This window comes from Aotus nancymaae, unplaced genomic scaffold, assembly GCF_030222135.1.
Source record: "Aotus nancymaae isolate 86718 unplaced genomic scaffold, 86718_ANA_hifiasm-v0.15.2.pri h1tg000057l, whole genome shotgun sequence".
Taxonomy (NCBI): domain Eukaryota; kingdom Metazoa; phylum Chordata; class Mammalia; order Primates; family Aotidae; genus Aotus; species Aotus nancymaae.
This window is the reverse complement of record NW_026988471.1, coordinates 26754659-26782431: the sequence shown is the minus strand read 5'-3', so window position 1 is coordinate 26782431 and position 27773 is coordinate 26754659. Positions and strand designations below refer to the sequence as shown.

At 40.3% G+C, this 27773-nt stretch overlaps 2 protein-coding genes across 5 annotated transcripts in view; one reads left to right on the top strand and one right to left on the bottom strand.

Annotated features, from left to right (window-relative positions):
* RBKS (ribokinase) overlaps window positions 1-22567 on the top strand; it is a 115442-nt gene extending 92875 nt beyond the window's left edge. For 2 of the 3 annotated variants that reach the window (XM_012475382.3, XM_012475383.2), the window contains exon 8: window positions 12522-14642. In XM_012475382.3, coding sequence (XP_012330805.1) covers window positions 12522-12695 — 174 coding nt within the window. In that variant the 3' untranslated portion in view covers window positions 12696-14642. Of the gene's footprint in view, window positions 1-12521; window positions 14643-22175 lie in introns of those variants that run through there. The other variant, XM_012475385.3, reaches the window with a different exon arrangement.
* MRPL33 (mitochondrial ribosomal protein L33) lies at window positions 14583-22824 on the bottom strand. Of its 2 annotated transcripts, none has more exons than XM_012475388.3 (4): window positions 22743-22824; window positions 21844-21862; window positions 20019-20125; window positions 14583-14889 (listed from the first exon to the last, which is right to left on the bottom strand). In XM_012475388.3, exons 1-4 carry the CDS (start codon window positions 22762-22764, stop codon window positions 14840-14842), a joined length of 198 nt encoding a protein of 65 aa, XP_012330811.1. In that variant the 5' UTR covers window positions 22765-22824; the 3' UTR covers window positions 14583-14839. The 2 variants fall into 2 exon arrangements, with proteins under 2 accessions (XP_012330811.1, XP_012330810.1); XM_012475387.2 differs by lacking the exon at window positions 22743-22824 and adding an exon at window positions 22312-22702.
* Between the last annotated feature and the right edge of the window lie 4949 nt (window positions 22825-27773).

The window sequence follows — 27773 nt, the reverse complement described above, 5'->3', positions numbered from 1 at the left end:
ACCATCATGTTGTATCAATGAGAACTATTTCATTATTCCAAGAATGATTGATTGGAAAGTAATTGACTTACAGGAAAATCACAGTGATACAATACAGCTTCTACTTTTAAAGCACTTTCCATTTTAAAAAATCATACCAGTGTATAAAAATAGTTATACTGAAGATGTGAATCAACAGCCAAGTAATTTATTGGCACTTGAAAGCTTTGTGGTATAAATAGATTCAACAATGGGAATATCAAGTAACTCTGGGCCATGGCAACCTAACCTTCATTTTCACTAACACAAAAGAAAGTCACATGTAGTTCAGCAAGGGCCATCTGGTCACCTTAGAAGAGATCATGGGAAGAGAAGAACATGATAGAGCCAGGACCAATAAGTCAGGTCAACTCAAAGCAAGGGACAAGGCAGCAAGAGAAAGAGAGGGGACAGAGAAGTGGTCCCTGCCCTAAAGTTTTCAAATTGTCTCAGAGAGTAGGAGTGTACATAAAATGTTCAGCACAATGAATTCTGAGTCCTAAGAAAAGTACAAAGAGATTACAGATGTCAAAAGGGAGGGAGATTCTTTTCAGCTTGATTTCCTTCCTTTTTCCCTCCCTTCTTGCCTGCTTGCCCCAAACCCTCACTGGGTGGTGTAATGTGATGAGAGCAGGAATCACTGGGTCTGGGTGCAAAGGGCAGCTCTGCCACTTACCAGCTCTGTGACTCTGGACAAATTACTGGATGTTTCTGAGACTTAGCTCCCTCAAGTTTCAGTAGCGGGGTGGCGGTCAGTGTGAAGATGAAACGAGGTCAGTGTTGTGTGTGTGTATATAAATACCCAGCTTTGCTCCCTCTTGATGCAGAGCAAACAGTAAAAGTTCACTCTTTTCCTTACCCTTCCACTCCTCTACAAAGCGTAGAAGGCCTTTTTAGCCAAACCTTTTATGTTTAAATTTCAAAGAGTTTTTCCATTGTTGGATGTAATGTGACTTTTCAGATCAGACTTCTTGTTTTTGACCCAAAGGCCTGTGTCAGCCAGGAGCCTCCCTGCTTCTTTGTGGTTTGAGGCTCAGTAGCCCAATGAGCCCTCTTTGTGAAGAAAAACACGGAACCTCTGCATCTTACATCTGGTGAGAAGGTGGAGACTGGGGCAACTGAGAGACGGTCCATCAGCAAACATTAATTGAATGCACAGTACTTTCAAGGGATTGTAAAACTCTAAGGAGTCAGCAGGGAAAGACATGGACATGATTTCTGACCTCTCATAAGAGTTTTACTCATGGAGATTGCCTCTGTCATGGTTCTTGGTTGAAAACAGAAACCAGCTGTGGTCCTGGCATAGGGCGCTGGATAGCATCACAACAGGGCTGCCACTAACATCCAAGGCCTCAGTTTTTTGGCAATCACTGTCAGCTAGAAAATGTTCCTTCCAGTCCTCTCAACATTCATGGGTGTGTCATTGTCTAGTTCATGGTTATAACGAAAACTGCCTCAATGAGGTGAGAAAGAGCTTCTCTTCAGTCTACCCCAACTTGTAGCAGATGTCCACTTAATTAAAAAGAAAGAGAGAACTCATTCCGGGGCAGAAATTGGCCCATTTGCAAATTCACGGAGTTACTGATACTGATGTCTTTCTCACACTTGGGATTTTTAAAACTTCTTAATAAAATTTTTCTATTTAAAAAGTAAAACAGAAAAGTTGCAGTAATCCTATAAACTCTTCACTTAACTTCCCCAATATTAGCATTTTACCACATTTGTTTTATTGCTGTCTCTCAAAAGACATAAATATCATCCTTTTTTCGATTTAAGTTGCAGACATGACTCTACCTCTTAACACTTCAGGATATGTCACCTGAAAAGGAGGACATAACAAAAATACAATATAATTATCAAATTCACGAAGTTTAACATGGAGATAATCTTACACATACAGTCCAATAATGTCCCAATAGTTTTTTTTTTTTAATAATTTTGGGTTCAGGATCCAATCCAAGACTATGTGTTGCCTTAGTCTCTTTTAATATGAAACAGGTCCTTAAACTATGTTGTCTTTCATGATATTGATATTTTTTGAACAGCACAAGCTCATTGTTTTGTAGAATGTAGGTCAATTTAGGTCTGTCTTATGCATTTGAGGCAGGAAAACTACATCAGTGACTTTCTGTCCTTCTCCAGACCCCACATCAGGGAACACATGGTGTCACTTTGTCTTATTACTGGTGATGCTGCTGCTGGTCACTTGGTTAAGGTGGTGCCTACCAGGTTTCTCAACTGTACAGTTATCCTTCTTGCCTCTGTAATTAATACATAATCTGTGGGGGGATCATTTGTAACTTGTTAATATCCTACCCTCATCCTACCTTTACCCAGCAGTGTTAATGCATCATAGTACTATGATATTTGCAGAATAGTGACTTTTTAAATGTTTCTACTAGTTGGCTTTCTACTGTAAGGAAGAATTTTTCTTTCTCCAGTGTTTATTAATTTATTTTCTATCAGTATAGATTTGTGGATTCTTATTAAATTTAATGTGACTGTTAACAATGTATCTATTCTCAGAATCCTTTAAATAAATTGCTTTTGCATTTTGTTAATGAATCAACCTAATTGCAAGAAGAGCTCTTCCTGATGTGGACTTGACCATTTAATCTGTACTCTGCTCTATACCAAGGCAAACAGGAAATAGAATGCTGACCTTTTGTGGGAATTGTTAGGTTAAGCACATAGGTTGTTGAAGTGTTTCGAGTAGCTTTGGCAAAATGAGGTACTCTGGGAAGATATCATAAAGGAGCAGGGCCTTCTAAAGAAAGAAAGAAAAGGGTTTTGAATAAAGGCCTGAAAAAGTAAAGAAGACTGTCAGGATCAATGGCTTCCAAACCAGACACAGAGAAAGGGGGAGTTGGCAGAGCAAGAAGGAGTGGGAGAAGGGTGGAGAGTGAACCAGCGATGAAGTGAACATGCCCAGTATGTGTGGAGGGTGCGCAAAAGAGCAAGGGAGGTCAAGGGAGGAAGTGGAAAAGTAAATGAAGAAGCGACGTGTGTTAAGAGTTCTGTTCATTGATTTTAGGTAAAAGGATTGAGTAGCAGGGAATGATAGATTCAATGGAAACAAAGCCATCAACTTTTAATTAGGGAAAGGACTAGAAATGCTTTTGGTCAGAAAGGAAAGAACTAACAGTTGTTTAGCTTTTATTTTTTAATTTCTCTCTTCTATTGAAAGTTGAGCTGTTTTTTATTGTTGACAAAATCCTTATGAGAGAGACGTTAATAACTTCATTTTATTTATAAGAAAACAAAGTCACAGAGAATTTAATTTCCCGAGTGTCATAAAGCTAGTAAGTGGAGAGGCCAAGATTCACACAGGTGAATCTTGGCCTCTCCACTTACTAGCTTTATCTATCTTACTCCAAAGCCCATGCTGCCAGAAGAAAGAAATCTTTAGAGTGGAAGAGCAGAGGTAGAATTGGAGCTCTCAATATAAGGACAAATAAATTCCCATATGCCAATCAAAACAATTAAGCATGGCCCACAGTAAATCTCAATAATTATCTCAACCACACACTTTGGAGTAAATCAATAGTAAACTCAGGAAATAACTGTCAAGGTTTTCAAACCTGCCATTCCTGTATAACTCAATACACATAACCACCCCTCTGCCTTTTAAAAGTCAATTGTATTAGATTTAATTTTTATAGAATAAGATTTTACCCATTTTAAGTGTATGATTCAGTGAGTTTTGATGAATGTATGTGATTATAGTCATTTAATCATCACTATAATCATAACCTAGAGTATTTTTATCACCACAGAAAGTTCCTGTGCAGTCCCTTTACAGTCAGCACTCCCCAGCCCCTGGCCTGCTTTGTGTTGCTACACTTTTGCCTTTTCTAGGGTTTTATGTAAATAAAATGATATTAGTTGGGGTTCACCAGAGAAATAGGACCAAGAGGAGATAACATATATATATGTATATGTATAATATATATGTATGCATGTATGTGTGTATATATCCATATATATATGGAGATTTATATATTTTTAATATATATGTGGAGATTATTATGGGAATTGACACATGCAGTTATGGAAGCCAAGAAGGCCCACAATATGCTATCTGCAAGATGGAGAACCAGGGAAGCCAGTGGTACAATTTAGTCTGAGGTTAAAGGCCTGGGATCCCTGTTAGTGTGTGGAGGGAGAGGGGAGAACATAGATGTCTTAGCTCAAGGAGAGAGAGAAAGAATTTGCCCTTCTGCCTTGTAGTTCCATCTAGGCCCTCAACAGATTAGGTGATGCCTGCCCACGTTGATGAGGACCGATCTTCTTTTCTCAGTCTACGAATTAAAATGACAGTCTCTTCCAGAAACACCATCACAGGCACATAAACATTATTTCTGTTAAACAGAAATCATGTTTAACCAGCTACATGGGCATCCTTCGACCCAGTCAACTTTACTTATAAAATTCACCATCACGGAAATTATACCATATGACATGTAGTCTTTTGTGCCTGACTTCTCCCACTTAGCGTAATTCTTTTTGAGATTCATCCATGCTCTTTTATCAGCAGATCCTTCCTTTTTATTGCTAAGTAGTGCTGCCTTGTCTGGATGTACCACACTTTGTGTATCCGTTCATCATTTCTAGGATGTCTGGATTGTTTCCAGTTTGGAGTGATTATAAATAATGCTGCTATAAACATTCACATTTAGGTCTTTATGTGGATATATACTTTCATTTCTTTTGGATAAATAGCTAGAAATGGAATTGCTGGGTTTTATAAGTATATGTCTAACATTATTAGGAAGCTGCCAAATTATTTTCCAAAGTGTCTGTTGTATCATTTTTGCATTCCCACAAGCAATGAATAAGACTTCTCATATCTCCACATTTATACTAACCCTTAGTACTTTCACTTTTAAACATTTTAGTCTTTGTACTAGATATATAATGCCATCTTGTTGTGTTTTGAATTTGCATTTCCCTAGTGTCTGATGATGTTGAGCATCTTTTCATATACTTATTTGCCATATGCATGATGAAGATTCTTTGATGAAGCGTCTGTTAAAATCTCTTGCCCATTTTCATTGTATTGTTTGTCTTATTGGGTTATATTATTGAGTTTTAAGAGTTTTTTATCAGATACATGTTTTGCAAATATGTTATCCCAGTCCGTAGCTTATCTTTTGATATTCTTTTGAAGGGCAAAGGCTTTAAATTTTGATAAATTTCAGTTTATCAGGTTTTTTAATGTTTGTGCTTTTGGTGTCCTAAGAAGTCTGCCTAGCTCAAGGTTGCAGATTTTCTCCTTCTTCCAGAAGTTTTGTTGTTTCAACTCTTACATCTAGGTTTGTGACCCATTTTGAGTTAATTGTTGTGTTTGGTGTGAGGTAAGGGCTCGTGTTCTTGCATACGGATATCCATTTGTTCCAGAACCATTTATTTAAAAAGACTGCCCTTTCCTCCATTGAATTACTGGGTACAGGTTGAATTTCCCTAATCCAAAATCTGCAATCCAAAATGCTTCAAAATCATAGGCTGGGCACAGTATAATCCCTGTAATCACAGCTGTAATCTCAGCACTTCAGGAGGCCAAGGTGGGCAGATCCCTTGAGCCCAGGAGTTCAAGACCAGCCTGGGCAACATGATGAAACCCCATCTCTACCAAAATACATATATATACACACATTAAAAATTAGCCAGGTGTGGTGGCATACATCTGTACTCCCAGCTACTTGGGAGGCTGAAGTGGGAGGATTGCTTGAACCCAGGAGGATTGTGGTGAGCCAAGATCATGCCATTGCACTCCAGCCTGGGCAACAAGAGTGAAACTCCATCTCAGAAAAAAAAAAAAAAAAAGGAATTTCAAATTTTTGGACATGAGATGCTCAACCAGTGAGTATAATGCAAATATTCCTAAACCAGAAAAAAAAAATCTGAAATCCAAAACATCTCTGGTCCCAAGTATTTCAGATAAGGGATACTCAACCTATACCTTTGTTGGAAATAAGTTGACCATGTATTTGTTGGTCTGTATCAGGACTCTGCTACAAGTGAGCTGCATGTCTATCCTTATGTCAGTGTCTTACTGTCTAATTACTGTAGCTTATGGTAAGCCTTGAAATCAGATAGTTTATATCCTCCAACTTTCTTTTTCAAAACTGTTTTGGCTATTTTAGGTCATTTGCATTTCCATATACATTTTTAAATCAGTTTATTAATTTACAACAATTGCCACCTGGGGTTTTTATTGCGATTGTATTAATCTATAGATCAATTTGGGGAGAACTGATATCTTAAGAATATTGAGTTTTCCAATCCATGAAACTCTCACCATTTCTTTTTCTTTAATTTTTCTTTTACTTTCTGTAGCAAGAGTGAATGGATCTTACACATACTCAGTTAAATTCTGCCTTAAATACTTCATTTTTAAAATGTTGTTGCAAACGTTTTGATAACTTTGAGTTCTTACTGATTGCTAATATATAGAAATACAATTTTTTTTTATAGCAACCTTGTGTCCTGTTACCTTGCTAAACCCACTATTTCTAGTAGCTTTTTCTGCTGAACTTCTTAGGATTTTCTACCTAGGTCATTATGTCATCTACAAATCTGTATGCCTTTTTTTTTTTCTCCCCCTGTCCTTTTGCACTGGCTAGGCAATCCAGTACAATGTTGAGCAGAAGTAGTGAGAACAGACATCTTTGATTTGTTCCCAATATTAGGGAGAAAGCATTCAGTCTTTCTGGTTGAGTATGATGTTAGCTGTAGATTTCGTATAAATGCTCTTTATCAAGAAGATCAAGATACACCTTCTTTCTAAATTTGCTGAACTTTTATCATGAATAAATGTAGAATTTTGTCAAATGCTTTTCCACCTCCTGTTGATGTAATCATAAGGTTTTTAATATACTGAATTACATTGATTTTTTTAAAATATTAAATCAATCTTGCATTCCTGAGATAAATTCTACTTAGTCATGAGTATTATCATATATATATACACTCATATATTTATGTAATTTGCTTTAAAGAGTTAAGGTTTTTACATCTATATTCACAAAAGGTATTGATCTTTTTTGTTTTCTTTTCTTGCAATGTCATTTTCTGGTTTTGATACCATGGTGATGCTAGACTTACAAAGTGTTTCCTTGGTTCTTCTATATTCTGAAAGAATTTGTATGGAATTAGGATTACTTCTTACTTAAATATTTGCAGGAATTCTCTAATGAAGCCATCTAGTCTTGAATTTTCTTTGTTGAGAACCCCACTATTTTTAATATAGAAAGGACTTATCTTCTATTCTCTATCAATACAGTGTGTAGGCCAGGCACAGTGGCTCTTACCTGTAATCCCAGCACTTTGGGAGGCCAAGGCAGAGGATCCCTTGAGCCCAGGAGTTTGAGACCAGCCTGGACAACATGGGAAGACCCTCATCTATTTATTTGTTTTGTTTGTTCATTTGGACAGGATCTCACTCTGTTGCCCAGGCTGGAGTGCAGTGACATGATCACAACTCACTGCAGGCTTGACATCCCCAGCCTCAGGTGATTCTCCTGCTTCAGCCTCCCAAGTAGCTAGGACTGCAGGCACACACCACAATGTCTGGCTAATTTTTGTTTTTGTAGAGACAGAGCTTTGCCATGTTGCCCAGACTGATCTTGCTTCCAGTGTGCTGGGATTACAGACATGAGCCACTGTGCCTACCCAACTTCATCTCTTCAAAAAATAAAAAGATTAGCTGTGTGTGGTGGTGCACACCGGTGGTCCCAGCTACTTGGGAGGCTGAGGTGGAAGGATTGCTTGAGCCTGGAAGATCAAGGCACCAGTGAGCTATGATTATGCTACTGCACTCCAGCCTGGTGACAGAGTGAGACTGTGTCTCAAAAGAAAGAAAGAAAAAAGCAATGCATAATGTAGCCCTGGGAATGAAGGATAATCAAGTGTGAAAATCATTGCTTCCTAAATAATGCTTCTAGCACACATAGTTCTACCAAGCCCTGTTTCCCTGGCCTTGGCTATAGTGAAAAATAATTTAAGTGATTTTAAGAATCTTTTCACTCATGCCTGTAATCCCAGCACTTTGGGAGGCCGAGGCGGGTGGATCACGAGGTCAAGAGATCGAGACCATCCTGGTCAACATGGTGAAACCCCGTCTCTACTAAAAATACAAAAAATTAGCTGGGCACGGTGGCGCGTGCCTGTAATCCAAGCTACTCAGCAGGCTGAGGCAGGAGAATTGCCTGAACCCAGGAGGTGGAGGTTGCGGTGAGCCGAGATCGCGCCATTGCACTCCAGCCTGGGTAACAAGAGCAAAACTCCATCTCAAAAAAAAAAAAAAAAAGTGTTTTCAGGTGTAGGTACAATATTTTTTAAAACTTTCTAAAAAACCTTGTCTGCAGCCAAAACTACTCTGCTAGCTCACAGAGGAGTTAGGTAGACCTGATTTCTATCAGCGATGCCAGAATGTCTCCCCTCCACCTTGTGCCTCCGCTCTGGTCAGGGTGCAAGGTAGGGAGGCACAGATGCATGCTAACCTAGTCATACTTTTATTATCTTCAACTTTTTTGGAAAAATATTATAAGTTTATAGCAAATCAAACAATATGAAATTACATAAAGAAAAAAAGACCACTGTCCTTGTACCTTGCACATAAGAAAACCAAATATTCACAATTTGATACATATCCTTTTCTCTATATTCTTTAAAAAAAATACACATATGCTCAATATAGATAGGTATTTGTCTTTTTTCATTCTATTTCTTTTCATGCTGAGTGTATGATGGACTCTATTGTTTGCTGAGAACGATGGTAAGGAAAACCAAGCTGGCCCCCAAGTGGAAAACTGCTCAGGGTGTTCTAAAGTAGTAAACAGTATGTGTATATCATACACCAGTTAAACTAGTTCTTCAAGCATGGGAGATGTGACCCTGCCCCTGTGGCACCCTCGTGGAGAATGTTTTCTAGTTTGTCTTTGATCAGTGGTGAGCAGGCACCAGCTGCCTACCTAGTTTATCTTGGTTCTATGAGAAAACATAGAACACCTGCTTATTAATAATAATCACCTGTTCAGAGAGAATAACTACGTGGGTCAGCGTCTGCTCAAGGCTCTCAGGCCGGAATGCTGTTAGCCCCCTGAGGCTCTCAGCCCGGAATGCTGTTAGCCCCCTGATAGTCCCACTTTGCACTCTTTGTGTCTGCTTCTTAATTCTTTCAGCGCCGCCTGGGTGGGGGTCTCTACAGCAGAGTTGGTCTTAGTATTTTCCCCCAGATGGGATCATGGACACTGAAATCTCCTTTTTTGGCTTAACTAATGGACATTTCTCCAAGTGTGTGCATATAGACTTTTCTCATTAATAGCTGCATACTTTTCCATAATAAGAATGTGCCAAAGTTTATTCATCCTATTTGATAGACAATCAGATGGTTTCCAGTCTTTTGCCTTTGAAATAATGCAGCAATAAACATCTTTGTACCTATATTCCTATAATACAGGAGATTTTCCTTCTGTAGGAGATTCCTGAGAGCAGTATTGTTGAATCAAAGAGCATTACACATTTTCTAGTCATTGAGCATCTTTTCATATGTTTTATTACTTATTGACCATATGCATTTCCTTTTCTGAAATTGCAGGTCTATATCTTTATTCATTTTTATCCTAGATTTGTCTTTTTCCTAGCAGTTGGAAGATATTCTTTCAATACTGAGGATCTTTTACATGTATTACAAGGATTTTCACCAAATCTGTACTTTTTCACTTGGCTTTATAGTGTCTTTGGACATATAAATGTTTTTAAAATTAAAAATCCATTATTTTTTTCAGCTTTTTGTGTTTACTGACTTGTGCTTCCCCTGTCTGGGGTTATACAAAAATATTCATCAAAATTTTCATCTTATTATTTTAATGTTTTATATTTTACATTCAAGGCTTTAGATGAAATTTAATTTTGTGTGTAATGTAAGGAGGAGTCAAGACTTGGAATCTCCGAGTTTGCCATAACTCTTCATATCTTGTGGCATTTTCCATGTTTTCCTAATAACCCTCCAGTAAGCTCACAGTTCCTCTGGTTTCAGACCTTTCTCCTGTCACGCTGCTATGCTGTAAACTGAGAGTGGGAAGGAACCATGTCTGTCTGTCTCTCCATTGCCTCCTCAGGAAAGACCCATAAACATTGCAAAGCACCTAGCATAGGGCCTAACACATTTTAGGCACTCAGACAACATTCATGGGGGAGTGAAAGTTTCACTCACACCTGCATTACTATGACTCCTTGGCAAGTTTCATATTGATGTCTTTATCTGTGTTAACAAGGGGAAATGTCCTCCTTAAAGCCACTCATGGTCTCATGAGCTCACTCCGGTCCTTCTTCCTCCTGTGTCTTTATTCTTTGAGGCCTGCCTTCTTTTTGTAAATCTGGCTCATTATATAAGGACTCCCTTCAGGGTGAAGCTTTCTTCAAACCCCTTCTTCAAATCTAACAGCACTTAGAAATTCTGCCATACTATTTAGCATTTAATCCACAATGGATTTTAGTACTTTTCCAGCACCCATCACTGTACTGGGCACATAGCCCATTAAATACATCAACTATGACTGAAACAATCTTGACTGAAACAATCTTGCATGCCGAGATTCTTTAAAAGCCTGAGGTATAGCCTCAAGATTTGTTATGAAAGCCCTTAGGTCTAAGGAACTAGAAAACTAGGAAGAATTAAAAAATGATCCTGAAAGCTGTTGAATACAAGAATGATTTTTCAAGTGAGACTGTGTAGTCACACTTAAATTGTTTTGAACACATTTGTTAGACAAACACGAGCGGGTATTGTCCTGTCCAAAGACACAGGTCCACAGACTTTCTCAGGATGTTTTCTATTTCCATGGCCTACACCAACTTGGATCTTTGGAGCTTCAGAGAAAATGGAAAGAAACTTGATGTGTCCCTATATTTGGTTTAAAAATAGCATCAAATGGCTCTCAGCTCTTTCTGCATGCATTTTTAATGAAGAAATGGCTAATTCTAGGGCAAGGGCAGGGACTATACAAAATGACTCTGGAGCATCTTGGGGGATTTTGTTTCTGTTTTTGTAGAGATGGGGTTTTGCCATGTTGCCCAGTCTGGTCTCCAACTCCTGGGCTCAAGCCCTCTGCCCACCTCAGCCTCCCAAATCCTGGGATTACAGTGGTGAGCCATCGTGCCCAGCCCCCTGGGGTATCTTGTAATGCCAGAAAGTACTCAAAACGAAAAGGATGGGTGTATGTCAAAGGGACACAGGAGCCAACTGGAAAAGCTCCCAATGGCCAAAGCTAGAACAATCTGAACAATAAAATAATGTAGCATTGAATTATAGCCCAGAGAATAAAACAAATAGCCATGAGTTCATACTGATATAAATGACTGAATAAATGGAAGAGACCAATCTCCCATACAGAATCCAAATAATTTAAGTAGAAACTGCATCCTTAAGGAGATAGAGCATAAATTCAGGGAATAATTCCCCAACCCTTAAGAGTAGAATACACTTAATGACTTGCTTCTAAAGAGTACAACATGAAAAAATATATATATATAATTAAATGTTTTTTAAAAAAGTACAACATAAAAAGAGGGAGCAAAGTAATTTTACAGTGGAGAAGCTTGGCAAAGACTACCTTAGCCAGGTGAGCAAAGTTAACACCATCAGTGAGAAGTCATGTTGATTGTATGTACCCTTAATATGATGTGATGAAAATGACATTTCACCTCTGTGGTCTTCCCAAAAACCATAACCATAGCCTAACCATGAAAAAAATGGACATATCCTAATCAAGGCATGTGCTACAAAATACATGACCAGTTCTCCTCAAAACTATCAAAGTCATCAACAACAGCCAGGTGCAGTGGCTCACACCTGTAATCCCAGCACTTTTGGAGGCAGAGGCAGGAGGATTGCTTGAGGCCAGCAGTTCAGACCAGGCTGGTCAACACAGTAAGACCCTGTCTTCTTTTTAATTAAAATTTTTAAAAATTAGGCAGATGTTGTACGTTCCTGTATTCGCAGCTACTTGGGAAGTCGAAGCAGGAGGATTGCTTGAGCCCAGCCAGGAGTTCACCCAGGAGTTAAGCCCAGGCTGCAGTGAGCTAACATTGCGCCATTGCACTTCAGCCTGGGCAACAGAGCAAGACCCTGTCTCTTTAAAAAAAACAAAGTCATCAAAAACAAAGAATGTCTAAGAAACTATCACAGCCTACAGGAGTCTATGGAAATATGACAATTAAATGTAATATGGTATGCTAGATGGGATCCTGGAACAGAAAAAGACATTAAGCAAAACTAGAAAAATCTGAAAAAGTATGAAGTTCAGTTAATATCATTTCTTTAGTGGTGATAAATGTACCACAGTAAAATGTTAACAGAACTGGGTATGGGTATATGGAAACTGTATTATCCTTGTACCTTCTCTGTAAATCTAAGTTTATTTAAATATTTTTAAAATATGCAGTTTGGGCAACAGATTAACTACATGCTTATCTTCACAACTGTGTCTTAATTACAGGGTGCTGGTGACAGCTTTGTGGGAGCTTTGGCCTTCTACCTCGCTTACTATCCAAATTTGTCCTTGGAAGAAATGCTCAAGAGATCTAATTTCATTGCAGCAGTCAGCGTCCAGGCTGCAGGAACACAGTCATCTTACCCTTACAAAAAAGACCTTCCACTTACTCTGTTTTGATTGCTATTAATCCCAAAACATACCTGGAAATAAAATGTACTTGGGGGTGGCTGCTCCTAACAGTTATTAGAAAACGTCGTCATCCCCTTTCTTTGCAAACATGATGTTCTTTTATGAAGTCATCCTCAAGCTTCCTTTGATTTATAACGATGATTCGTTTGCTTTCCATGGATTTGCACAAGCCAACCAGAATTAAAGATTCCACAACCAAGATCTGTACAAACATTACCACTCTTCAGGGACGAGCAACCTCAACTGTCAACAGATTTAATGCCCCGTGTGCACCATACTGCAGGGGTTGTGGACATAGTGTCCAGAGCCAGAACAGACTCTTAAATACGGGAAAGGACACTTTCTAAGAGAAGCAGCTGTTACTCAACTTTAGCTTAGTGTTGTCAAAGCCTCTGGTTTTGTAAGGGAAGCCAGAAGGTTAGATATTTATTGAAACCCTTCAATGTTAATGTATCAGCAACTAATTTTTTTTTTAATGTAAATACCACAGGGGCATGGTGGCTTATGCCTGTAATCCCACCACTTTGGGAAGCCAAGGCAGAATTGCTTGAGTTTGAGACCAGCCTGGTGAAACTGGTCTCAAACTCAAGCAACATGGTGAAACCTCATCTCTACTAAAAATACAAAAAATTAGCCAGGCGTGGTGGCACACGCCTGTAGTCCCAGCTACTCAGGAGGCTGAGGTGGGAGGATAACAGCCTAGGAGTTCGAGGTTGCAGTTAGCCATGATCACACCACTGCACTCCAGCTTGGGCAACAAAGCAGACCCTGTATTAAAAAAAAATAAAAGCAACCACCACCTACCGGCCACATTCACATGGGCTGAATAGGTACAAGTTATTTGTTAAACCAGATGATGTTTAAAAAAAAAAACCAATCCATACATGTCACAGACCCTTTACATCAGCTTAGCTAGGATCAAGTGAAAGATTTTTCTTGTAACTCAACACTATGTACAGTTTCAGCCTAAAAAGTGTCAAGATCTCACCTATTTGCTTTGAACCAGAGCTTTATCAAAAGATGCTACAAAATAGCTGATTGCCCATGAGGTCACAAGCCCAAGATTCAACAAGTATCTACTTCTAATTCCACTGCCAGAGAGCTGCTCTTACATTTCCCTTGGAGTCAGGTTTGGGCCTTGGAGAAGGAACTTATTATGTAGCCAGGGTGGGCACTCTTATCATTCTCCCACACAAATGCTTTAAATGGGGTAGAATGTGAACCAACAGAGCTTAAAACGAGCTGATCCTTTCCAACCAGGAACTTGGCAAAGGAGAAAACTGGATAATTTTGAAAACTTGTGGGAAACAACAGCCTGAGTGAGAAAGCGTGTGGCTCTGGCAGGACAGAGGTCTGTATCTGAACATCAGGGATTATTCACAGAATTGCATGCTAGTTAGCTGTGTGGTACCACCATGCCCCAGACGTCCTAGCAGTGACTTTATGGAAATATACTATGGCACCCTTTATTTTAAAAAGAAAGAAAAATTTAGGGAATAAAGGAATCCAAAGCTGTCCTAGAAAATCCTAGATACTGCTTTGGTCACCTGGGTTTGCAAACATAGGCCAGTGGCATTTTTCCTAATTATATAAGCACAAATCAGAAATAGACGTTCTCTTCATTTATTGTGTTACAAGGCTCTCTTTATTGTCATCCTGTTCCCCCTTACCATCTCTGTTATTACATGGGAGTTTCTTCAAGATCACTCTGGAATGTTACTCTGCCTTTTCTCTGAAGTACAGAAGGAGCAAGCTGGAAACTCTTACATAAGTGTTGTTATGGAAACATTTATTACATGAAACAATGGTCATTTTTTAGTAATGTGGTTGAAAACCTCAAATAGTAGGGAAAAACATCACTAAGACACAATAGCATAGGCTATTTTAATATTTTTTATTAAGAGCTATAAAAATACCCAGAAAGATAAATAAATGTGATGCAATGATACCTGTCCTAATATGAAGAACTTTCTTTCACTGCATTGTTTTCCTTCACAATGGCCTTCAAATCACAGGAGGCAGTGATTCCAGGCCATTTCCTCTTCTTTTCTTACACTCTACAGGATTTCTGAATCAGTATTCCCGCCCTCAGGCTTCTCATTTATAAATCAAAGTCATTTTCAATCCACCATTTAAAGAGAGCGTATTTTTTTATCTTCCATGAAGAGGACTCTTTGCTTCACTATGGAGGGAGAAAAAAAAGAATTGTAGTGGAAAATTATTATAAAGTATCATCACCATTTTTAGAAAAAATACCTATCAGACCATAAGCCCTTTCCTTTCTCTTATTTTACTATTCCTTGACATGAGGATGGAGCTGATTTGCACTCAGTTCCTCCATCTCACAGGCCAGCACAGACTGGAGAAAATGGCTAGGGCCACTAGCTCATCAGTGGCATCCCTGGTATTCCCCAGTCGTATTTCAACCAATGTAGAAATATTCACATTAGGAAAGAAAACTAGGGACAAAAATGGAAAACGATGTTTTCGCCCAGTTAATGTCCACTCTTGCAGGAGGTAAGCAAGGACAGACTGGGAGGTGGACTCCAGAAAAAGAGCAGCAGAAACCAAGTGGACCACACAAGAAAAGGCAGCCTGTCTGGAAGAGTAATAGACACTAAATCTCTACTTTCCAGAGATGGGTTAATACACCCAAATATGGAGTTTTTAGTTTGATACTATAATTAATACCATAACCAAAATCTCATTATTGTAAATATTACAGAGTAGTACAGTTCTCTGAAAAAAGTACTGCCTGCCTGGATGAAAGATTGAAGACTAAATGCTGGGCAGTAATAGTTCTATAATGCCCTATAGCACTCCATTAACTTCCAACATTCTCTCTCACTCACACACACACATCACACACACACACACACACACACACCACCTATCTCCTCTTTGCTAAAACAAAAAACACCAGAAATGCAACAATCACCCAAGGAGGATGCAGTAACTTAAAGAACTATGACCTAACAACCCTCATTTGTCCTTGTCATAGAGATTTTAGCTTTTTTCTTCTTCTACAGTCAATATGAATACTCTGTATATGAGGTTCCCAACCTTTCTATGATTAAGAATTTGCTTATTTAAAAACTAAGTTAAGTCCATTCTCACCTTCACTCCTACCTTAATTCTGGTTTAAAAAAGCTAGAGTTGCACTGGAAGTCTACATTTTTTAAAACTCCTCAATTGATGGGCAGCTGAATTTAAGAACGATTAACCTGTCAACAGAATTCTATCTATAATATTAATACACTGTATGTAAGGGATCTTTTTAACATACTTCAAATCATGTGAAATGTAAGTAGGACTGATCCTCCTAAAACTCCAAGGAGAACTACAATGCATTAATGCATTCCAAGATGGTAGTAAAGAACCAAAACAGTTTATCATTAATGTTATTAATTACAAGAAATATTTCCCCCATGGTTTTCTACACGGAACTAAAAACTTGGTTTAAAAAAAGGTGGGGCAGGGAGGGGGACTGTCTCACTGAAAAGCAATCTGGAGACTATTTAAATGACCCTGAGCAGGAGTAACTGATTAAGATTAGTAGAGCAAGGCTATATTGAGGAAAATTCTTTGATTCATTCACTGCATCTATTCCTTTAATTCAAAGAATATTTAAGTAGCCTGTGCTAGGCAATGTAGAGTTTACAAAAGTGTAAGGAGAGTCCCTGATTTAATACATCAGTACACATCAAATGCCCAAACAAAAGTCAAGTAAACCCCAGAGGAACCTAAAGGTCAAAAGGGACAGGAATGGTGACAGAAGGCCTCATGGAAAGGGTCAAGTTTGGTCCCAGAAGACAGATCAGCGTTTGGATGAACTGAACCAGGAATGAGCATCTGGTTTAGTAGAGGGATGGTGGCAGGAGTGTAAGTGGGGATCCATGGCCTAACCACAGAGATAGGTCTTAAAAAAAAAAAAGTTCTAGGAAGATCAAGTTGACTCCATGTAATAGAAAGAACAGGGACTTGGCCAGGAATGGTGGCTCATGCCTGTAATCCCAGCACTTGGGAGATGGAGGTAGGAGGATCATTCGAGGCCAGGAGTTCCAGACCAGCCTGGGCAATATAGGAAGACCCTGTCTCTACCAAAAATATATATATATATAAAAATATATATATATTTAAATATAATATATTTTAATATAAAATATATATAATTTAAATATATATATATTTAAATTAGAAGGGCAAAGCACAATGGCTTGGGCCTGTAAGCCCAGCACTTTGGGAGGCCAAGGTAGGTGGAATGCTTGAGCTCAGGAGTTCAAGACCAGCCTGGGCAACAGAACGAGACTCCATCTCTAATAAAAAAAAAAAAAATTAAATAAATAAAAGAACAGGAACTTGGAGAAAGGCTGGGTTCCAACTCTGGCTCTACCATTTATTAGCTATGAGTCCCTGGGAAAATTTCTCAAAATACTCTACCCTGCTTTCTTCTCTGTGAAAGAGAGAACTATGCCCCCTCACGGGGTTGCTGCAGACACACAGTGCACACTCAACGTGTTACGTGAGCTGAAATGACACACTGCTATCCAGAATTGTAAACATAAATTTTCCGTCAAAATATTCCGTTTAATTCATAGAATGAATCTGTCAATTTCTCTCCCTACATGTAACCAAAATCGATTCTGCTTCAATTAAAGTCTATATTGTCTTGTTTAGTCATCTAAGGAATTAAAACTGACAAGTTTTCATTCTCTTTATGATGAACCTTCAATATATCTAAGAAAGTTTAATAAGCTTATGCCTCAGCCTTTAATCCTTCCTCTTTGGAAATTAGCATCTAGTTTTATATGAGGAAAAGGAGTTTGAAAGGACAAGCATATGCAACTGATTCTTGCCAGAGATTATTATGAAATCCTCAATTGGGAATTTTTCCACGTTTCCTTACCTATTTCTTTCATAAAGCAAACCAACCATCATTGTCCTCAAACTTAACAATTTACTTATCACAGTAAAATATGCAGGGAGAACCGCCAAACTATTTGGTACCCTGAGCAATGGGGGCAGGCCCGAGGCAAACATCTTCATCACGAACACCTGCAGAGCATTCAGCAGGTGGGCAGAAAGCCAGGCGGTCTTCCCCCCCAGAACATTCTCTTCTTTAGAAAAGACAAAGTGGTGCTGTCAAAGCTAAGGCCATTCCTTATGAGAAAAGTTCTAAGCATCTGTTTGAAATTTATCTGTGAATCTTTTCTCCCACTTTGAACTTATGATCAGAACTGTTTATGGTTGTATCCTTTCCCAATCTCAAAACTTAAAATCAAACACAAATATTAAGTTCCTAATACCTCCATACTAAGGATGAAAAGGCCAATACATTTTTTATACTTAAAATATCACAGGTTATTCAATCAATATTAGTGTTGTACAAGTTTCTAAAAATAAACTTTAAAAGAGTTAAATATATATACTCTGGTTTCTCTTCAGCACATATAAATCGTTCACCTTTTACTAAGAGAGTTAAATATGATAGAAAAACAGTTACTTTATTGTAAAATTCATCCCTTTGAGCTTTCACCAGCTGACACAAAGAAATCAGAGAGGGGCCGGGTGCGGTGGCTCACGCCTGTAATCCCAGCACTTTGGGAGGCCGAGGCAGACGGATCCCGAGGTCAAGAGATCGAGACCATCATGGCCAACATGGTGAAACCCCATCTCTACTAAAAAATACAAAAATCAGTTAGGCATGGTGGCGCACGCCTGCAGTCCCAACTACTTGGGAGGCTAAGGCAGAAGAACTGCTTGAACCCGGGAGGTGGAGGTTGCAGTGAGCCGAGATCATGCCACTGCACTCCAGCCTGGTGACAGAGCAAGACTCCATCTCAAAAAAATAAATAAATAAAAATAAAAAGAAATCAGAGAGGGAAAAACACACCAATCCAATACCAAACCTTATTCCAATATCAAACCTAATCATTTTTCCACCATACGAGGAATCATCCTGAAATTCAGACTCCTTATCATCAGGTACAAACCTAGAATTCCCTTTTTACTGTGTAAATGTATAAACAGAAATTTAAACACCATTAAAAACAGCAAGGAATTTTATTTCTGTTAAAGGATGGAACATAAGAAACTTTAAGCTGAAAACTGTGCTTCTCAGAGCCTTTTAAAAATGTCTGCTCGTGTTATTATAGCCATTATCTTATCAAGAAACAATGGCCAGGCATGGTGGCTCAAGCCTGTAATCCCAGCACTTTGGGATGCCAAGGCAGGTGGATCACCTGTGATCAGGAGTTCAAGACTGGCCTGGCCAACATGGTAAAACCCTATCTCTACTAAAAATATAAAAATTAGCTGGGTGTGGTGGCGCACGCCTGTAGTCCCAGCTACTTGGGAGGCTGAGGCAGGAGAATCACTTGAACCCAAGAGGTGGAGGTTGCTGTGAGCCAAGATCGCACCACTGCACTTCAGCCTGGGTGACAGAGCAAGACTCCGTCTCAAAAAAAAAAGAAAAGAAAAGAAAATTATATAAAGAGCACAAAAATGACATGAACAGCCAGAGCTCTAAAATTTAAATGTTTATTTTTTAATAAATCTGCACATAAAACCCAGAAACAGGATAGGTGACTACCAACAGCAATCAGGTGCTGACTCTATTTTGTTTGTGAGCAGATAATCTGGCATTGGGAACAATTGTCTCTTCTAGATAAATACTTCCACCTAATGAGACCATTTAAAGTTGCCATATAACACAGCATTTTAGTGGATGGCACAAAATGTAAAAATCAAATTTCACACCCTCTTGCACTAACATGTAGAAACCATATTTCTTTAACTTATATCAGGACCCAAAAACCAGCCACTGTCATACAGATGATGCCAGGACACCATACCGTCCCCTTCTCAAGACACTTGTCTGTTTCCAGAACACACACCTACTCTCTTGACATAGCTGGTTTCTCACCTTCAGGTCTCAGTTAACTATCTCCTCCTGGAGAGACATTCCCTGATTTAGCCACCTAATATGACTTTCCCCACCACTCCCAACCTCATCCTACACCTCAGCATCCTGATTGTTTCTCTCATAGCACTTACAATTTGTCATCTTTTCTCTCCCCCTCAAACTAGACTAAGTGCCAAGAGTACAGGGACTTGTCTTGTCCTGGTGTATCCCAGTACCTGGGATGGTAAACAGCATAATAATCATTCAAATAATAACCTATTTGCTAAATGAATGCTAGTGTCAGAGGCTAAAAAACTTCCAGAGATGTTCAGATATTCAGCCTACAAAGGGGGCAACAGTTCTTGGAAGCATTTCAGTCTACTGTGGGTCACTTCCCCAGATCTTACCAACTGGATCATAACGCAAAAGAGTCAGTTTTTCCCGCAGTCGGTTTCTCTTGACGTTGAAGCAAGTACCTGTCCCAGCTTGGCTCACCATTCTCACCAGAATGTTTCTAAGATTAAAAAGTACAGTTACAAGCTGACAAAACAGACTAAAATCAGTCATGGGAGGATGGCACATTTTGAGAACCCTGTAGAGTAATATTAGTTGTGGGATATCACTTGGCCCTAAGAAGGTTCAGTTGTAAGACAGCCTAAGGTTTCCATGAAAGTTTCAATGGTTTCAAATCTCTTGGATTTGCTCCACTACACAGAGTTACTTGGCAATGACCTAACCAAAACAGTAACAATCCAAGTCATATTGCAGGAGTAGCCTCAGACACCTACCTCTCATGAGGAGCAGAAGTCAGGAGGGGGAAAATATCAAAGTACTGGTAACCACAGCTGGCTAGTGAGGAAACTGTAAAGACAGCTGTCTCAGAACAGCCCTCTCTTCCAGGGCATATATGATTATAATCAGGAAGGGACAAAATAAAGGGACTGAAGCTTTTGGGTTGCTAAGCGCAAAACCATGTGTCCCTTCATATTTCATTTAAGTCACAGTCATCCAAAGCAGAATGTCCATATTTGCCTCATCAGATCTTTTAATATCTGTACTGTTTATTTTTTCATGTGTCATCTCCCTATGTAGCCCATGTTATTTCTCATGTAATTCCAAAACAAATTGGAAGCATCTAAGACTCCATTACACATCACTGCATTGCTTTCAACATTCAGCACAGTGCTTCATAAGATGCATACAGTATTTATTTGTAATTAAGATAAATGATAATTATTCATTCAGAGACTCAACAAACATTTAGTACTTACTCTATGGAAGGCACTACGGGAAATACAAAGCTCTATAAGGCTATGTATATGTTCTGTAGGACCTAACAGTACAGTATGGAAAGTGAGTTGCTACATGAGGTCTATCAGGCAAGACATATATGAAATACGTCACAAGAAGGGTACAAAGAACGAGAGGCAGAATATACCTCTAAAGAAACCAAAGGCAAGGGATTCCTACAGATCCTGGGGGTGGGGAATTCTGACATAAATAACTGGATTGTGGGGAAAGCTACATGAACCACTGAAAGATACTGGAAGGGAAAGCACAAATGCATATATTTTTCATTAACTTTAATCCAAAATACTAGCTTTAAGGATTTTCAATGTCATGAGTTGCAAGGAAAGGCTGCTTTAGAACTTCCCTATTTTTACCACAAATCTTCAGATATTGACTACATTTATTTTGAAACACAAGTTTGGTAGTTCTAGTCTCTCTGGTACAGCATGGAATCTTTAATCTTGGCTATTTTTGAAATGTTTATACCATGAATGCAAAGGATTACAAAACTCATTAAAACAGACTCTATGATTTAATCAAAGCACAGTGTGTTATTCTGGATTCCTGTAGTGAGCTCCAGACAAATGGCCCCAGGTCCTCAATTTGAGGAAATGGAAATATGGTGGTAGTTCAAATACAGCACAGCCCAATGGTTTGTTTAGAAACAGACAGTGAGCTCACAAATCTTGGGACTAGAAAAGCAGCAAAGACTCCTTTAAATTAAGTATTTCAATGCTCACGAAGTAGCTCAGTTGAGCAGGAAGGAAAATATTTTTTGAAAGAGTTCACAGAGAAAAAATAATCAAATAAGTAATCCACAAACCAACTCTTAGGAAATCGAGGCCCAATGCTTAATTTTATATAAGGATGTATTGGGAGCAGCTAGACTAACAAATCTGTTTTAAACAAGTGACGTTTAAAAAAAGAAAGGTCTTTACTTACTTTGATTTGCTCCTGGCAACTTTTTTGTAGACAGGAAAGGTTGGAAAAGAAAATAAAAATATAAATTTATTTTCTTTCTTATGCAAAGTTCATATAAACGTCAGTAATAACAAAAAATATTTAACTCAGGAACTATGCCATGAAGTGTCACTCAAAAAGCTATTCCCTAGATATTTAGAAATCCCCTTAGAATTTTATAAGGAAGGTTAAAAGATCCAATCAGGCCAACAGAATTCTAGATGTAATATTTTGCATAATTTCATGTCAGTTGGACTAGCTACCTTTTAAAGCTTTCTAAAGTAATACCTGCTCCATTTTTTCCCTCTTCGTAGGTGCAAGTATTTGCACTGGAGCAAGCTTCTTGTTTGACAAGTTAACCTTTGCAAACTACAACAACCATCACATGTGGTGAAAACTAGATACTAAATCTAACTGGGAAGTCAGCCAGGTGTAAGGAAGAGCACTGACTCGGGAGCCCGAGGACTTCTTTCACTGCCCAGCCATTACTTGGACAATTCATTGCCCCTCTCGCGAGCTGTTTCCTTATCTTTAGAGTTCAAAACGGGTGGGCTATAAATTCCGAGGTTCTTCCCAGCTAGGACATCCGGTGATTCTCCTAACGCGGGCTGGAGAAAAACACCCCAGAGCCAGACTCAATAGTCCATGAGGACGGCAACTGAATCCAGACACCGCAGACCCCTTCTCAGGCACCCACACGTACGCGCAGGGAGGCGCGCCGCGGAGCATGGCGGACGCTGTAGTCCTGAAGGCCTGCGAAGTCCACAGTTGAAGCTTCCCGGCCTTTTCGCACATCCTGCCCCGCATCATTCCGGGGCCCTGCCTGTCACAGCACCCCCGCCCTTGCCGTCACCCCTGCCGGCGCCTCCAGCCCCACTTACAGAAAACCGCGGAGAGGAACATGACGACCACACTCGCGCAGTCTCCGTCACCGGCCAAAAGGCCCACAACAAACAACAACTGCTTCCGGGGCACGGGCCGGTTCCGGAAGAGGACATCCGGCAGTCGCCCGATGCCACGCCTCCCGCCTGGAACCCGCCCCCAATCGTCCGGCTGGTTCCTCCGTTCCTTACAGCGAATGTTTTGCTCTTGTCGTGGTGGAGGTTGGAATCCTCTTCATTCTGGAAAGAGATTTACAGCTTAGGATTCGCGCCCAGGCCCTGACTCCTATTTCTGGTCAAGTGCTTTCAGAGTTAGGTGCTTTCCATATGTTTCACGAAATAATCACGACCACCTGCATTAAACCCACAAGAACAACTGTGTGTTTTACCTTGGCTGCTCGAGCCTATCAGGCCCTCTCATATTTTCTTAAAATGTTGCTTCCCCCGACCCAACTCCCTCTCCGCCTGGTTAAAGCCTACTCTCATTACTCTCAGTCCCTTCGGGGTTAGGAACCCTACCTTTCCTTAATTATCTGTTGAACCTCTAGGAGGGCAGGACCCTTTGCATTTCAAAACTTCTGTATCCAAACACCAAGCACACAGTTCCTGACAGTTCCGCAGAGAGGAACATGGCGACCACGCGTGGGCAGTCTCTGTCACTGGCCAAAAGGCCCACAACAGATGTTCCAAATAACAGATTGAAAGCATGCATATCACATGCCTAATATCACAAAACTACCCAGTAGTAGAGTCAGAATTTAGATTTTATCTGACTCCAAAGACTCATGGCTTTCCCAGTACCACATTGGGACCTACCATTTTGCAATCATTAATTTTTCATGGCTCTGTAAGGAACCGGGGCTCCTCCAACACTAAGGACCTCATCAGTAACCTCATTTCCCAACTAATAATCAGGACTTTTGAATTTTTTTTTCTAATCTGTGGTTTGTATCTACATATTAAGTCTTACAGGTGAAATAAGATTTAATCTCATGGCTCACACCTGTAAATCCAACACTTTGGGAGGCTGAGGCAGGCAGATCACTTGAGATCAGGAGTTTGAGACCAGCCTGGCCAATGTAGCAAAACCCCTGTCTCTACTAAAACTACAAAGATTAGCTAAAGCGGGGGGGTTCAGCTCTCTATACCATCACAAACAAGATGAGGGGAGAAAAAAATCAGCTCTCCATACAATACAATTCAATTTTTAAAATTAAGACTGTCCTCCTTAGTACCTATAATATTTTTTTTCCTTCCAATCATTCTTGATATTCACCTTCCCATAACCTGACTCCAGCAACTGAGTACCTTCCAGGTGCCCAAATCCTTCCTTACCTTGTATTGGCAAAAAAAGAGCTTCAGATGTTCAAAAGGATAAGATTTCTTATATGAGAAATTCCTTTAGAGGATTTACAAGAAAAGAACACAAGACTGGAAGCCAAGGAACACGACCTCTAGTCCTTGTTCTGTTCTTTAGAAAACCACTTTAACTTTTCAGGCCTCAATTTCATGTTTAATGTGGTTATTGGATCAGTGTTTCTCTGTGCATAAGTGTCACCTGTAGTAGTTTCAAAAACTCAGATACCAGGGGTGAGGTCCAGGCTTTGTATTTCCCCCCCAATTTTCTATAAAGAAACATTTCAAAGATACCAAAAAGTCGAAAGGATAATGCAACAAAAAAATCATATACCCAATTCAGCAAATGTTATTCTGCCAGGTATGTATATTGATGTTTGTGTGTAGATGGTGTGTTCATGTGTGTATATGCATAATATACAGTGCAGGTTGTCCAGTTTCCTGATTTTATTTTATTTTATTTTTTAATTTTTATTTTTATTTTTGAGACGGAGTTTCGCTCTTGTTACCCAGGCTGGAGTACAATGGCGCGATCTCAACTCACCGCAACCTCCGCCTCCTGGCTTCAGGCAATTCTCCTGCCTCAGCCTCCCGAGTAGCTGGGATTACAGGCACGCACCACCATGCCCAGCTAATTTTTTGTATTTTTAGTAGAGACGGGGTTTCACCATGTTGACCAGGATGGTCTCGATCTCTTGACCTCGTGATCCACCCGCCTCAGCCTCCCAAAGTGCTGGATTACAGGCGTGAGCCACCGCACCTGGCCAGTTTCCTGATTTTAAAAAGTATATAGTTGAAACTTCCATATTTATCACCTCCAGTCCCAACTTCTCCTTTGAATCCTAGTTATTGGTGTATTTAACTGTCTAGTTGACATCGCATGTCCACAATCAGACTTGCTCTGCACCCTTCACCCCCAGGTTTCTCCCATCTCAGTATGTGGCAATTCCATTTTTCTACTTGCTCAAGTCAAAAACCTCAGAGACAACTTGCTACCTCTTTCACACCCACCAAGTAAATCCTGTCACTCAAATAGCATCTCATCAGTGAGGCCACTCTATGTAAAATGGTTCTTTTTTTTTGAGACAGAGTCTGGCTCTGTAGCCCAGGCTCGAGTGCAAGTGGCATGATCTCAGCTCACTGCAACCTCCGCCTCCAAAGGCTCAAGCTATCCTTCCACTTCAACCTCCCAATTAGCTGGAACTACAGGCACAGGCCACCACACCTAAGTAATTTTTGTAGAGATGGGGTTTCACCATGTTGCCCAGCCTGGCCTTGAACTCCTGAGCTCAAGCTATCTACTTTCCTTGGCCACCCAAAGTGCTAGGATTACAGAATTGAGCCACTATGACCAGCCAGACAGCAGTTCTTAAACTTCACGCCCCCACCCCCAACTCTACTCTATTTATTCTTCTTTATGTTTTCCTATAGCATTTATTGCCATTTAATATTACTTGTGTACTTGCTGATTTCCCTATTGTCTTTGTATACTAGAATGTTGGACAACATAGCAAAACCCTGTCTCTAAAAAAAAATTTCTTTAATTGAAAAAAGGAACTTCAGCTTATTCCCTCACTGCTGTGTCCCTGGTTCCTAGAACAATGCCTGCTACATCTATTAAATATCTGTTGAATTAATGACTGAGATGAGAGGCACCATACAAATGTTAAGTCATTAATATTTATGTTTAAATGGCAAAAAAAAAAAACTATAATTATTGTCAATAGTTTCAGGATCCAGGAGACTGTATAAGCTTGCTTTTGAAAAGTGGCAGGTGTGTTAGCTTACTCATGTAATCCCAGTATTTTGGGAGGCAGTATTTTGGGAGGCCAAGGCGGGTGGATCACCTGAGGTAGGAGTCAGAGGCCAGCCTGGCCAACATGGCAAAACCCCATCTCTACTGAAACTACAAAAATTAGCTGGGTGTGGTGGTGCATGCCTGTAGTCCCAGCTACTTGGGAGGCTGAGGCAGGAGAATTGCTTGAACCTGGGAGGCAGAGGTTGCAGTGAGCTGAGATCGCAGCACTGCCCCGCTGGGCAACAGAGGGAGTCTCTCAAAAAAAAAAAAAAAAAGGAAAAGAAAAGAAAGGAGATAGCATACGAATTGTTTCTTGAAATTCTTGAAGGAGTAGGCTGCAGGCAGTGACTCTCTAGCCTCATGAGTTCATGCTGCATCCACCTGTTATTTACACCTAATATAGCTGGCAGTTGGTAAGTGTTAATTAAAATGTTTATTATTATAATACAGATGTAATGCATGATTTGGGGATTTTTTTTCCTTCAATTTACATAATAAGCCCTCTGTGCCTTATTAGAGGAAAGTGCATAACAATTAGAGCATCCTGGCAGCCCAAATGGAAAAATTGCAGTCCTTAGAGAAGGGGCACCCTTTTTGAGTGGAGAGGGTGCAATGGGGAGATTATCCAGCTGTTTAACCTGGATTCTCAGCCCAGAGAAGTAGACAAGAGGAAGAGAACATCTACTCTGGGTCTGGGCTCTATGCACAGCATCTGTATTGGGTTGGTAGACACTATATTCCTAGCACTTAGCGATAGGATTCAAACCCGAGGATCTAGAAGCTGTACCCATCCTCCCCTGCTGTGCTGGCAGGCCCCTGACTGCCTGTCGTCCAACCCATTGTCACACCTACATCCTGCCTGACTTGTGGTTGGGAAGCACCGTTCTTGTCTACAGAGTCAGTGATCCTGGCTCCCTGACCTGTCCCAAGGGCCAGGGAACATGGGCAGTGGCAGGAGGAAGATGCTACAGGAGAAAGCTGGGGCTTCCTGAAAAGAGCTGGTACCTCTACAAGCTCAGACATCACCAGGCAGATGGGATATCTTTAAAATTAGGCCCTTTGCCTCAGTGGCTTAGTATTATAGCAAAGACTGCCTGAGGGAGCAAGACGGGCAAAGCTAGGGCCACCAACTGGGTTCAATCTATGTATAGTGGGTGTTCTCCAATTGGCATTCAATGCCCTCTATCATCTGGCCTCACCCTCCTAATTCAGTCCCATCTCTCTTCACTGAGGCCTGCTGGGTGCCAATCTCTCTCTCTCTCTTTTTTTTTTTTTTTTTTTTTTTGCAAGACAGAGTCTTGCTCTGTTGCCAGGCTAGAGTGCAGTGGCGCAATCTCGGCTCACTGCAACCTCCACCTCCCGGGTTCAAGCGATTTCCCTGCCTCAGCCTCCCGAGTAGCTGGAACTACAGGCAAGCACCACCATGCCCAGCTAATTTTTTTGTGTCTTTTTCATCATATTGGCCAGGATGGCCTCAATCTCCTGACCTCATGATCCACCCGCCTCAGCCGCCCAAAGTGCTGGAATTACAGGCGTGAGCCACCACGCCCAGCTGCCAGTCTCTTTAGAGATGAAGCCTTTCCTGACCCTGCATGCCCCATCCCACCTCATATCTCCCCTCCACAGATTCCTCTCAAAGCACCCATTAGGCTTCCCTGAACTCTTTGGATCATGGGTCTGCCTCCTACGCTGGGACCTAAGTCCCTCGAGGACCAGGCCTTCTGAATCTCCCCCACTCCCCCAAGCAGGAGCACCTAACAGAAGGTTGCTATACCACTCATATTTTTTACAAATACAGACTCAACCTTCTCTACTAAGGGGCTCCGACTTGAGTTATTCTGTCCCTTCAGTCCCACTTCCCCACCCAGGTCCACCTG